This window comes from Centroberyx affinis, unplaced genomic scaffold (assembly GCF_046629955.1).
Source record: "Centroberyx affinis isolate AG114_WGS23_722 - 3 ecotype Tasmania unplaced genomic scaffold, CSIRO-AGI_Caff_v1 ptg002234l_1, whole genome shotgun sequence".
NCBI classification, from domain to species: Eukaryota; Metazoa; Chordata; class Actinopteri; order Beryciformes; family Berycidae; genus Centroberyx; species Centroberyx affinis.
In genome coordinates, this window is record NW_027280531.1 from 53,270 (window position 1) to 67,323 (window position 14,054).

Consider the following 14,054-nt stretch of genomic DNA (forward strand, 5'->3'; position numbering starts at 1 on the left):
AGCTTCCTTTTGAGTGGTAATAAATGATTCATTGGAGTTTATTTATCGCATGGTGTCTTGTCATATGAAAATGATTAAGCAGCTCTTTCTGATGTTTCCTTTCAAAGATATCAGGCATCATTTCATTTCCTTGTACTGCTTTATATATTTCATGCACTAGTTATGAAATCTCATAGAAATCTGTTTCATCACGGGTGAGACAGAAAGTCCAATATTTCTCATTTGATTATGTGGACCTTAATTTGAAAGCACTGCAAAAGGGAATAACTATAAACATACACTACTTTGGTGTATTATGAAAGCAATTTTTAGTTTCTTTGTGTGATCAAAGCAGCAAAGCAGATTAATTACATACCGCATATAACTCAAGCTTTGACTGATGAGAGGAAATATGTAAAGGATGTAAAGCAAATGTCACACAAGGAGAAAATAATTAGGTCATCTGCTGTCTCTCTAGTTTGATTCTAAATCGAATTCTTTCCCACCAGATAACAGAGTAACACAGACTCTGAATTTTTTCTTCTACCTTTCTCAGGAAATATGGTGAGCAAGGAGGACACCAAATGCGTGGTTCTCTCAAATTCAGATGAATCAGATTCAGAGACGGTCCCATCACACAGCCTTGATGCACATTATGGACTGGAATCAGGCAAGCAGCAGGTAAAGAAGAGGAACAAGGCTTTACAAGTACGTTTTAAGGATATCTGTGACGCTCAGAACGAGCACCGGGGACGACGCTCCAGGTCTATTTCCTGTAAAGTGACACACAGAAAGTACATGACCATGCCTGCCAGACGCTCTATTCCAAACGTGACCAAGAGCACTGGCGTCCAGACGTCGCCGGACCTTACCAAGCGATACAAGACTTTCCCTTTCGAGAGGAAAAAAGGACATACATTTAAACATACTGCGTTGGTGGAAGACTACAGAGGGCAAAACAATGGGTTTTTGAGCGATATGAAGGCAACGGGAGAGGATGGACGAAGTATGGGGGAGTCCTCTAAGTACAAGGGTAAGATTGTGGGGCAGACAAAAGCGTTGCTTCACCACACTGATGACAGCAGTGGTACAGAGGATTTGCTTTCCAGTGCCAACTGTCTGGATGGACCCTCATGTCCAGACTCCTCACAAGAGTGCCGCCCAAACAGCCCTCCTTCCAGAGGGGAACCAGATTACCAGGTTTGTGGCACTAGGACAAAACACAAAGGATTACCCAAAGAAGAGATGGGCGCTAGCACTTCCACCAAGCGCCAGCTGGCCAACTCTGAGGAGGTTTCACAGGATACCAGGTCAAAAGGGATGGGCCCAGTTGCATGGAACTCCCTGACACGGGTGGAGTCTCTAGGAAGCCCCTCTGCGTGCTGTAAACGGAAAAAGGCCGCACAGCTGAATGAACAGCAGTCACAGACACTTCCCCATAGTGCTAAATGCTCTGTGCAGGCACAGGGGCAGTGTCGGTCAAGGCACGCGTCAGCCTCTGCTAAAATCCAGCAAACAGCTGGGGAGGACGAGGGCTTTCCTCCAGGAGATACAGGAGGCCCAGGCTTGGGGACCAGCCAACAGATAATGCCCTTATCTGGAGACAAGGATATCAAAGCACAGCTCCAGGCCATGGAGAGCCTCATCAGCTCCAGCCAGGAGACCATCAAGGTCCTGCTTGGAGTCATTCAGGAGCTGGAGAAAGGCGAAGCACAGAGGGAAGGGTGAGTAAGCTTTTCAATAGGCATTTTTAATCGTGCAACCAATCTTATATAATACATTATTTATGCTGTCACAGATTAAAAAAAAAAAAACCTTGAAACTTGTATTACTGGTGTGACATAATAAATAACTGTATAATGGCCTAATGGGGCATGTGAGTGTACATGTTATATTACTGCCAGTGTATGTCATCTTGATGCAAGGGCAAGTGCGCATCCAATGATTCTTAATATAGCACATATATCATTAGAGACATGTACCTCTTAAGGGGAAGATGCACTAACAAGCTTCATAAAGTTCTCGAGTCATGTCCAATGGCCAGACTGTTACAGCGATGTGACTGCTGTAGGTGTAAGAATCCATGTACTCCATCTCTAAAACCCATAGCGACACAGAGCAAATTGCATTTAAGCCTTATCCATATCCACTGGAGAACAAGGCACCCTGATGTGGCTCTGTGGAACCTGGTTTTAAGGCCCAATTAGTGTAGCCTCATAAAGCTTTGCCTTTCATCTCCAGAGAACTGTGGCTCCTATAGTGCCTTCACTGTGCTGTGTTCCATCAGTATTATTAGAGAGGTACAGTCACAGGCTGCAAAGCCTGCTGTCTCTAGTACATCCCCAACTTCTCTTCCCCTTTTGCCATGCCTGGCCAGTCAAATAGCCTTGTTTAAAGCCAAACTCTGAGATGAACCAAAAAGCAACTAAAAGCCTTCCTGTTCTCACCAGTGATAAAGACATGGTGTCCATTGATTTTTCAGTAACTGCTTTTAGCATACAAGCTGATGCCGTGACAAAGGGAGAAAGCAAAGCCTTCATCCCACAGGGTCACAGGCACAAAAAAATCAACTTTTCAACACAGCATGTTGGCAAAGGGATATTTGATTCATAGGTGTTAACTCCACTTTACTGTTGACATTACCAACAATACTATTCAAAGTCATATTTCACTTATTAATGTGTGTTTATTTTGTCATACTTAACATTCATTCCTCCATATGACTCATTCAAATTAACTCCTGGTAAAGTACAGAGGGGAACCCCGAAAAAAAAAAAACAATATGCATGTGGTTATCATCGGTTTCACATATCTTCAGGTTTTCCAAATGACGTGTTGACACTTGACAGCCAGTATTGCATGGCTGATGTCAACAATCAACCAAAAGTGAAACTTCTATGGAAACTTCTAGGGGAATTACAATATACTGAGCTTTTTTAACAAGTTGTTTACTCAATCACAGCATAATTGAATTCCATCTTAAAATCCTGATGGACTTTTATGTATTGTGACCTATGTTCAAGGTTTTTCTCATTACATTATCTCAAAGTGGTTGGCATTTTGAATGCCAACAATACATCAGCCAACAATCTATTGTGATTTAATGCCTGCTTTTCTTGGGTGTCTACATATTTATTAATAAGAAAGACCCATAGCTTAGTATCCTTAAGTTTATATACTGTATCTGTTAATGTTGCCACATACTGTTCTACATACAGTATTAGAGTGCAAGAAAACACAAATCCCTCTACCCTTGCCAGTCTTGGTCGCATGCCAGAGTCAACACTGGTTGTGACTCCCAAAATCCTTTTTAATCATCTCTGTAGATTTGCTGACTGTGGCTGTGTCACTGTGCGTATGCGAGCATGTATGTGTGTACATGTGTGTATGTGTGTGTGTGTGTGTGTGTGTGTATGTGTGTACACCATGTGTTAAACACAGGCTAACACATAGAATACTGTGGCCTAATCTGGCACGGGCCATTTTTCACAGGTTATCAATAAAACAGAAAGTAATATCCATTCCCCTGGCAGGCAAAGCAACAGGAACGTAGGCGGGGGGGTGGGTGTGGAGTTGGAATGACGAGGGCAGGACATATTCCAGGACAGCTGACGTGGGCAAACAACACAGCAGTGAATCTGTGCCAACAAACCGTCAGCTTAGAGAACGACTTTCAGACATGCAGCCTTTTTTCCCATGAAGTATCCATAAAGTAATTTCGTGTGACAGGTCACTGCTTTAATAGAAATGTCATTATGTTGTGTGATCAACATTTTGCCCTGAATGCAAAAAAGTGACAGTATATTTTTTTTGTGCTGCAAACAAGCAATGTTTGATATAGTCTTAGGTCTATACACTGCAATCATTTGAGCGGGGCCCTTTAAATTACAAGGATGCACGTCTGAAAAGCCAGGCAGCATTACAGCATTGTCTGTGCAGTGAGTTACTGTCCTTGCTCACAGCTGTTCAAAGAGACTTCATTTGAGAACAGGACAGGATGGATGAACTCGTTGACCTTGAGCTCCCATCAGCATTTTCGATCCAAGCCGAGGCTGTTCTCTCTCCCCCGAGGAGGTCACCTCTCATGTCATGGTGAACAGTTGAGGTCCAGCCCCTCCACATGTCATCCATCAGAGCGAAGGGCTGCCGTGACAGCAAGCAATTACATGTGCTGGTCGAACCCCGACGCCTCATATCATCCCCCAGCACCACTGCAGCTTGCCATCACCCCCATATACAGTGAACATACAGTGCAAGTACCTATATGCACACCTGCAACACCTGCATGCACACATGCATTCTTCACACTCTGCACACCTGCACCCCCCCCCCTCTCTCTCTCTCTCACACGTCAGTAACAGACACTCCCACACAAATGAGGCAAAATAAATGAACAATGGGAGATATGACAGACAGGGACTGCAAGGCCCAGGAGAGAACAGATTTATTTATAAATCCTCATATCTCCATAAAATTATTCTCTATAGAATGTGTCCACTCTGACATGTGCTCACGCTGGCCGCCATGATGCCCCAAGAGATGGCTGTAAAGTGGATCCTCTCAATGTGGAGGCCCTTCAACATAAATAATTACAACCTTCATACAGTACACAGCCTTGGGGCTATGTACTTGTACCATAAACAGCAGAGGTATCATTTGTCATGTTGGTTGTCTTTGCATCCTTGAAACTCATTATATCTGTAGCAAATTGAGTTGGATGAAGAATAAAAAAAGATATACAGTACATATGCAAAGATATTGATTTTTCATTACAGATGATTTATGCAGTGTTTAGTTGCTACTTACTGTCTATAGAAGAGAGACACAGAGCACATTTTTATACCATGTTAAGGCAAAACAAGGTAATCCTATTATGTAAAATCAGCGTGTCTACACACTTGATTAACCAAATCTGAGAGAACTGCAGCATCAGAAACACTACTGCATCCTCAACTGCTAAATAAATAGCAATAAACAACACTGGGTGAATACCAAGCTGAAAAACATTTGGCCGAATGTGTAATGCTCATTTCTCCATCAATAATTAGCAGGAAATTAAAGATATAGGCTGCTGCCCATACATGTTTAAATATGAAACTTAAAACCTGTCACTGGAAATCACATTTATCTTTTTACCTTTCTATTCACAGGCTGTCCTACCGAACAGGACAAGACACAGCAAACTGTGACACTTGTCGAAACAGCGCATGCATCATTTACAGGTGGGCCCTTTTCACTGCCAGTTTGTTGTCAATGCTGCATTCAGTGCTGTTTGCTGTATGATAAATCCTCTCAGCGCAAAAGAGATGCTTACATGAGGTGTTTGGTGCAGTGATGTTGTTCTGTCCTGCAAACCGACTGTGAAAAATAAAGCACTCTAAGACGTGCAGAGTATTTAGAGTGGTGTGTGACTAGGTTATCGTAGCTGAAGAAATGAAAACTGCTATTGAACTCAAAAGTTAAACACAACTAATTAATCCACCTTTGTGGATAATTGCCAGGAAACAGTGAATCCAATCCAAAAAAGAAAAATCATAAAACAAGCATAAAGAATATGGAAAGTATAACACAAAGAGGCATTTTTACAGACATAGGAACTACATAGGGGGTGTAACATTGTAGCATGTCATTGCTACAAAGGATGATGAAAGAAATAATATCTCCAATATCATTTACGAGGCTTTCTGGGCAATGTAGGCCCTCTGACACCCCGATGGAATAAGTAATCATACACAGCAGTAAGAAGGGAATTCGATGGGAAATACGTTTGGCCCTGTCGCAGAGTAGCTGGGGACTGAGAATCATATCCTGTCACCAAAAAATATGTCAAATTGCTCAGAAACGAGGATCTATGCAGCTCTATACACCGTTGGACACCTCGATCAGCAATACGTTATTTTCTTCAAGTGCTATTTTGAAAAAGAACTGTATTTTTGTCAAAATACACCATGGTCTTAGTGTGCTGTTAATGTTCTGGTACTTTCTGTCCACAGAGAGCTGTATAAATGGCTCAGAAGCAGGTGGGAAATCCACTCAAACTGTAACCTTGTGTCATTTGTCACTGCAATCCAAAAGCCTCTACCCCTGAACCCCCTTGTTACCTTGCTCACTAAAACAGGAAACCAGACAGCTGTTGGAAAAATACACTCCAGCCCAGAAAATACACTTTCTACAGTGAAACTTTTGAAGACTCCATTGTCCTTCACACAGACCAGAGAAAATGGTTTGGAAAACGTCAGAGGCCTATATTTTAGGTATATGCAGTATATCCAACTCATTCAATGTACAGTAAAGAAAATGGATTTTGTCCACAGGACTTTCCAATTTCTGCATTACACTTCCCTTCTACACAATACCCTAAGAGAAGAGAAGAGAATTGTTTTTCGATCAGAAACATAACAAGATCAGAATAAGGTGCAGGCTAGGAAAGAAAATGTTCTTGCCCTCAAATAATACAGAAGTAGCAAACTATGTAGGGGTATCCTTGTGGCACTCCAAACATTTAGCTGCAGTGTATTAGCAAATATTTACAGAAACTGATGCACATGCCCCCCCTAATCCTCCAATTAGAAAAGTAATTTCCACAGTAGAAAGTCAGTCCCATCAATAACCAGGTCAATGAACTCGATAAACTCTCCTGCTCATTGGTGTGTCACAGGCAACAGCATTGAATGGTGAATAACTCAGGATTACCTGACTGTATGTGATACTGTATGACAGTATCAAATATCAAAAAAGCTTTGTTTTTTATGTCTATACAGAAAATTACATATTTTAGTGAGACCAGTGACATAGCATTTATTGAGGGGCACAAATGCAGGCACTAAACTGAGCAGCCCTTTAGCATTAGATACCCTGACCACATCCCTTGACCATCTTGTTCAATGTGACCTGAAAATCACATTAAAACTGTAGCATGTCAGATTATCTGAACTGGCATCTAGAGATGATTGCTGTTGCAGTGTATGATTATAATTTCTTTCTCATGCAAGGATCGATAATTACAAGTAACTAATGTGACAACGCAAATGCAGTGGGACCTAACTGAGACCTGTTCAGTAAATGGAAATAATCAGTTTGTTTTTGCCACTTTTGTCTCAGTCTTTTAGAAAATAGTCATCTCAATCACTTAGGTGCTGTCTTGTGTTTCAGCTTGATGGCCAGAACACTGCAGTGCGTTGGTTTGTGTGTATCAATGTCCCTATTGATTAAACAGGCCTTTTCATTGATTTGTTTTCAACTGTTTAAGGATCACTTGAGATAAGTGTAGCTTTCAGCTTGGCAGTTCTTGAAGTGTAGATGTGCAAGAATATTCACAGCTATGTGAATAAATGTCATGTGAAATGACCTAATGTATCTACCTGTATTGCATTGTGATTTTTGTAGTTGAATGTCATGTCATTGTTATACTGATCCATATCTTGTGTTTTTATTGATCTTGTAAAGCTAAAGATTTAGAGAGTAGATTTGTTGTTTCGCCAAACTGATTAAACAGAGAAGCATAGAGAGGCACACACTTCAGGAATGCAGGAATTTACAGGAAGAAGGCCATCCTTCGACAGAGGGTGAAAGAAGCTGACTTAGTCATTGTTTATTTCACTTATTACATCTTTATCAGACAAAGGCATACCTACTCTGTCAATGTCAATGAAGCTGTGAACTTGACTTCATAAACAGTCTGAACAATATTTAACACCAAAACGTGCCTTCAAACTATTTGCACAAAACCAATCCATGTAGAATTGTAATAAGATGGCAACGAAGATGTGCGCTGTCGAGTGTATACAAAGTGGAAGATTATCATTTCATCTACGCTCTCTATCATCAAATAGTTGTTTATTTCAGCTCAGCCAAATGGTTTCTAACTGTCCTTGAATAGAGCAGAGCTGTAGTTGGCAGGCAGGATGGTAATCTATCACAGTGCTATCTATCTCTGCCAAAGCAATAGTCATAAATATCTAAAACTCTGCAAATAGTGCTATTTGGTATTCTTGAGCAAAACCCAGCGACACAAACTTTCTAAGACTGAGTGATGCTTTACAGAAAAGATATCCTTTAACAGACAACAGTCAACAAAAGCAGAATGTTCTGTGGTGACGTATTTTCACTTTTTCAACTGTTTTTTGCAGTCACATAAAATTACCTCATACAGTAGCTGAAGCAGTGTACTGCTGTATGATTAAATCACTGGAGTGTCTGTTATTATATCTCTCTGTGAATCCAGTGAGTCAAACTGCTGATAGGGCAGCAGTAATCACCTTGCTGGAGTCACCACTCTGTGTGGCAGCTTAATGAGCTGGCCAGAGTACAGTGAGGCAAATTAAAACGAGCCAAGAACAGAGCAAGTTGGGACCAAAAGGCCAATTATTCCTCAAACTTGGACAGCAACTGCACGTTGCAACCGTAACCAAGATTAGCAGCCACTGAGATGCAGCCCTTAATTTCGGAGCTGCACGACAGCTCCAATATGTCCAATAAATCCAGGACTCCAGCCGCTGCAGAGCTCAGGTAGTCAATCTATGGGTCTTACCCAGAATTCAGCTCTCCCCTGACATTCCCCTCCCACCCTCTGTATACTGCAGAATCTCATACATCACGGCTACAAATAGGGCATACATATAGCGAAGTGAGAGAGAGAGAGAGGGAGAGAGAGAAAGAGATTGAAAGCAAGGAAGGATGAATGAGGAGAATAATACCCTATACTGTTGTACATCACATACGAATAGGCTAGGGAATGCAAAGAGAGGGGAAAACAATCTAATATGACTGACCACAAAGAACAGTTCCCTTAGAGGACCCTGGAGAAAAATATTCAACCCAAAGATGGATGGTTTAGAGTTGACACTTGATCCAGCCCCTGTTCCTCATATTTCCCTGCTATGCTTATGTACATGCGGAGTTCAAACAAGATTTACAAGCGTATCAGTCGCAGACTGTGTGCGGTCTGCTACTGAGCCAACCTAGAGTACTACAGGAAGCCCAGAAAAAAACTTGTTCAGATTAAAGCAATAAAGGCTGATATGCTTATCATGCTGTGACGATTATAAATCTAGAATTTGAATCAAAGTACAGTAAGAAAGCAAAAAATTTGCTTCTCTCATTCTCATGTAGTGTTTCTGATTTGGAACTAACAATGAATTTGAAAAACAGTTGAGTTCAATAAAAGGCAACTACAATACAATAAGATGAGATGCAAGGAGCTAATAAGCACTTGTATACCATGCTGAGATCGAGGAGCTGTGGTTGGTGAACTGTTGTCTAGAAAGCATATTCTGCTTTGTTCTCATTAATCAGAAATACTTTAATGTGGTTTGGTTTTTCTCTGTGTTTTTGTGAAGCAGAAGTGGGAAATATCTTTTATATCTGATGTACATCATGTACATAACCTATGGGAAGTTACCGCTTCAATTGTTACCTGTCAGTGGAGGAAATAACTGTCACTCTCTGGTGATTTAATCTAACAAGCCCAGTCATGTAGTTTTGAAGATGTTACGCTATGCTGGGCTTGAGCTACTCATCTTGTGAGCTGGAGAGTTGGAGTTGTGAATGGCCGAAGGAGAAATCATGGGAGGAGGAAGACTTTACATTGATGTGCCAATAGCAGAATGAAGAACAGTTACGAGTGGAAAGCAGGTACACACTGCTGAGTGAATAGAGCATGCAGTGCTAAAGAGACGTCTCACAGCAGCAAAACCCCTCCCATGAGCAACAATCATTGAATGGCGCTCAGCTCACCACGACCACAGACAAACAAACCGCCACTGATCACAGCAACAGCTACTCACACTGCATAGCTAAAGAGATGATTAATCTGCTTTGCTGAATGCCCTAGAAAAGCCTCCCTGTCTCCAGCCGCCTCAATCTGTTTGTGTATAGAGATGATCTTAGATCTAGGGCTTTTGTTTGCTGAAGCACCTGCTCCCTAGAGCCACCCGCATCGCAGTGCTGCCTCTGGCTTCCCACTGAGGCATTTGTCCACAGCATACAGTAATTGCAGCGATCTGCCAAGTGATTAATTGCTTAATAAGTGCCAAGACCACTCTGTGATGTGCTGTGCTGCTGTGATTCTGCTCTGCTCTCTGTTGCTTGGTTTGTCAAGTCAAGACAAGTCAAAATTATTTATAAAGCACTATTAAAAGACAGGTTCATCACAAAGTACACAAACACAAAGGACACAAATACAGATAAAAGTAAGAGGAAACTAAACAAAGGGCAATGTGAACAGGAGATGCTGAATTGCATCACATTCTCCAAGAAATAGTACATCTGCCAGGAAATAGGATTAAGTCTGGACTGAAGAGGAAATACCAAACAAGCACAGAACCTGTACAGACCCACAGCGTATGTGTTCAGTTCAATGCACTGAAGCATCACAACACGGTTATCGGTTAAATAAGTCCACTAATGTCACTTAGATACCACAGGTAACAACGTTACCTAACATCAAAGTTTATAGGGCAACGAGGACAAAGACGTGGATGTATGTTAATAAACAGCAGAGAGTGGGGCTCGGTTAGCCCCAATAGAACGCTAGATGGCCTTGTCATTAGTAGCATCCCAAAGATCTTTATCCAACTCACCGTTAATGAGAACTTAACGAGAACGTAGTTGTGCCATTTTTATATTGCTATTATTTTGAAATTAATTAATATTACAGTCCAAGAAATTTATGTTTTACGTGTAGGAGGCTTCAAGCTGGCTAGCCAGATAGCCAAATATGCTTCCAGCTTTCTTGTTGGCAAGATTGAAATCCACCAAGCTAGCAGCTTGTTCAATGCATTTTCCCATTAGCTAGCTTACAGCCAGTCCGTTTCTAGTACACAAAAATGATACATAGTCTGCATGAAATAAGTATCTATGACATGGTTTGGTGTCACAAAAATGTAAACTTTGATGAAATTGCAACTGGAGTTGTGAGTTTTGTAGATGTTTCAAAATAATAGCGATCTCTGCCGAGCCTCGCAGATTGTGCAGGGCGGTTGCCACGGTAACGAGGGACTCAACTGCGTTGTTACAGCTGAAACTACTGTAAAACACTAAATTGAAGCCCTTAGCTGAGGAGATCCTTTTAGGGGCTCCATGCAATACTCCTAAAGAAACCCCTGGCCTCAGGGAATTATTTGCCTAAAGGGACAAACTTAAAGGATAAGGCTGGTGTTTTTTAATGCATTGCTTACCGTCAACAAATCCTATGAAAATAACAAAATCAACAATGCGTTTGCTCTACTCCCGTTACTTTCTGACTTCCCACGTACCATTTTTAGCCATCAACCTGGAAGTCTTTGGCTCCAATTGTAAGCTAAAAACCTTGAAATACAGCTCACAAAGATATAGTTTCAATTTTAAAAATCGCTAACTGTTACCACGAAAAGTCAGGCTGTTGTAGTTATTACCAAATCAAATTCAAATGGGAACAAATTCTTCATTAAGCCGGGGACTATTTTCGGTGCTACGGAACTACTTTCCTGAGATCGCAAACGTGTTTACAGCCGGCTTATTAAGTTGTTTGAGGAAAAAGTCGGCTGGCCCGGTGCATCGCGATGATGAAATATGCTGCCCAGAGCAACGACATGGCTCTTTGAAGTGTTTTTACTCGTTTTTTTTTTAATACAATGGAGTTCTATGGCTGCTGGGACATGGCTGCATTGGGCATCAGCTACATGGACGAGACTTGTTGGCTAAACAAAATCATTGTTGATTTTGTTACTTTCATAGGATTTGTTGACAGTAAGCAATGCATTAAAAAACACAAGCCTTATCCTTTACGTTTGTCACCTAAGGTTTTTCATGCAACTGGGCACTCAGATACTCACCGGTTGATGCGCTTTTTAAACGTCAAAAAACTCTGTGTCCATGGTGGCTCAAACTTACACTGAGTGTCCTTGGGCTTAGTATCATGTACACACCACCATAAAAGTTTCAATAAAGTCCTCCGCTTTCACTAAACACAGCTTTTTGGAACTGGGAGCTACAGCTAACTGCTACTGCGCTGATGACGTCGACTGCACGCACAGGTCGTGTCAGCGTCATCAGCGTGGTGATGCGACATCTCACTGACTGCATGACCTGAATTTGGCTCGTGGTGCCCTCGGCTGCACCGTGGGAACAAAATAGAGTTTGTTGCTGTTCATGATAATGTTGTTATACAGAGAAACCAAACCAATCCTGCTTAAATCACCTTTTTTACGAATATTGATAATAACCTTGATAATAAGCTTAAGGGAAGGTTCGGGATCCCATCCGTTTTGTCAAGTTTCTGTTATTGATTCATTGGATTTCCCAGCCTGCCAAACGCCTGTTCAGTTCTCCATCCAATTCCTCCCCTGAAGGCTTTAATAGAGTTCAATTTTTAACTGACACTTATCTTAAGGGTGAGGACAGTTCCCAGGATTCATTCTGTCACTTTGAGCATAGCATATCCTTCAGCTAACTAATTAGACTGCCCATCAAAGCAGTTAGCCTGTTAGCCTCCAAGCTTCTTACCTGTACATCTATCTGTCTGCCTGCAGCTCTCCAGTCCTTGAATGGTGAGAATGAGCTGTATAGGAAGAAGTAGTATCCATTATGCCATCCTAAAATATTTTGATAAATTAAACTTTGTGAATGCAATGGGTTGAATGTTAATGTCAGTGATAAAAATGACGATGGATCAAAAATGCCCACAATCACCAAAAACAACAAAATATTTCAGTATCAGATAGGCTTTGTTGGGTTGGCTGTTTCCAGTGAATTTGGATACACAAGGGAAATATTTTCAGTCATTGTGTATCACCTTGGCAGGCAGGTAGCAGATGATTCATTCTCTTTCTACTTCCACCCTGGTGTTTTCAAAAAGTTAGTACAGGAATAAATACATGAAAAGAGTAAAGTGAATCAATAGCAATAAAAAGAAAGTAGATGATGTATAATAGCGCATTTATCTCTTGCTTGAATACAGGCAGTAAATCAGGGTCTGCTTGGCTTCTCAATGGTTTCATTTGGATGGGATTAAGCTCCACATTTCTCCCAGTCCTGGGAGATTTAATCGGAGAGAGTTCAACCACAGGGCCGGAACAGAATCAGACGATGACCAGCCTGGGATTACACTGACGGATGTGGAAGTCTGATGTCAGGAGCAACCCACATTCAGACTTTTTTTTTATATACAAATATCATCTGTGCAGGGAAAGCCCTTTGACTAAAATACAGAGATGGTGCAAAGGAATTGTATTACTAGGCAGCACTGAAACATGAATATGTGAAGCAAAATGTGCTGCCAGGGTGTCCTCAGTGCAGGCACACTGTTTGCCCGCCTCCTAGTCTCCATCTGGCCCTCACTGGATTACTAACATGAAAAAACTGAGAGTCAAAAATGTTAAAGCCATTCAAGAGACAAATCATTAACTTCAGATACCTTCTATGGGATCAAAACCAATGCACCAGATTTTGCAGTCACGAAGTGGCACAAATGTAAAATTTATCATCATTATGGGTGTTTTCCTTCAGTGCCATACATTAATCTGAATCATCTAATATGCTAAAATGCAATTTCTTGTGTTTGTGTCGCAGTGTGGAGCTGGACTTCAAGCAGCAGGAGGACAAGCTGCAGCCCATGATGAAGAGACTTTGCCCCCTGGACAGCCAACAATGCCCCGCTCTGCCTTACTCCAACGAGGTGTTCACCTCCACCCCGAAGCGCAAGTCCAAGACAGAGTCCAAAAAGCATGCTCGCTGGAAACTTTGGTTCCTTTGAGGAAAACACTAAGGCTTTAGAAACGGTCTTTTACTGGGTACATTAATGCCCCTGTTTTTCTCAAAATGGATGAATGGAATATTCAGAGGAATGGAATATTCAGATAACGACAGAAACCAGTAGAACCATTCAGTTGGGATTCTGAGTTGAGGCCGCACTGGACTGCACAGTCAATTGGGAGATCGCAAAAACAAAAACATTTTCTTGTGAAGGTTTAAATCCTGTCAAACCTTCATTTTCTGGCATGTTTGCTGGAGAGGATCAACTTACACCTGCAAAAAAACTAGGTGAGCCTTGGGATACATTTTTGTATATATTTTTTAAGATGTATGAAGATGGATGT

General features: G+C 41.4%; 1 protein-coding gene across 1 annotated transcript; it reads left to right on the plus strand.

The window, feature by feature from the left end:
- The first annotated feature begins 540 nt into the window (after positions 1 to 540).
- insyn2ab (inhibitory synaptic factor 2Ab) lies at positions 541 to 13,711 on the plus strand. The gene is made up of 3 exons (XM_071532710.1): positions 541 to 1,703; positions 5,130 to 5,201; positions 13,528 to 13,711. The coding sequence occupies exons 1-3, from the start codon at positions 541 to 543 to the stop codon at positions 13,709 to 13,711; spliced, it is 1,419 nt and encodes a 472-aa protein (XP_071388811.1).
- The last annotated feature ends 343 nt before the right edge of the window (positions 13,712 to 14,054 follow it).

Excerpts from the sequence above, each read along its gene's own strand:
- insyn2ab (XM_071532710.1), top strand. The coding sequence starts at position 541 with ATGGTGAGCAAGGAGGACACCAAATGCGTGGTTCTCTCAAATTCAGAT. Across the intron at positions 1,704-5,129 it reads GGCGAAGCACAGAGGGAAGG|GCTGTCCTACCGAACAGGAC; the intron begins GTGAGTAAGCTT and ends TTCTATTCACAG. Across the intron at positions 5,202-13,527 it reads AGCGCATGCATCATTTACAG|TGTGGAGCTGGACTTCAAGC; the intron begins GTGGGCCCTTTT and ends TTTGTGTCGCAG.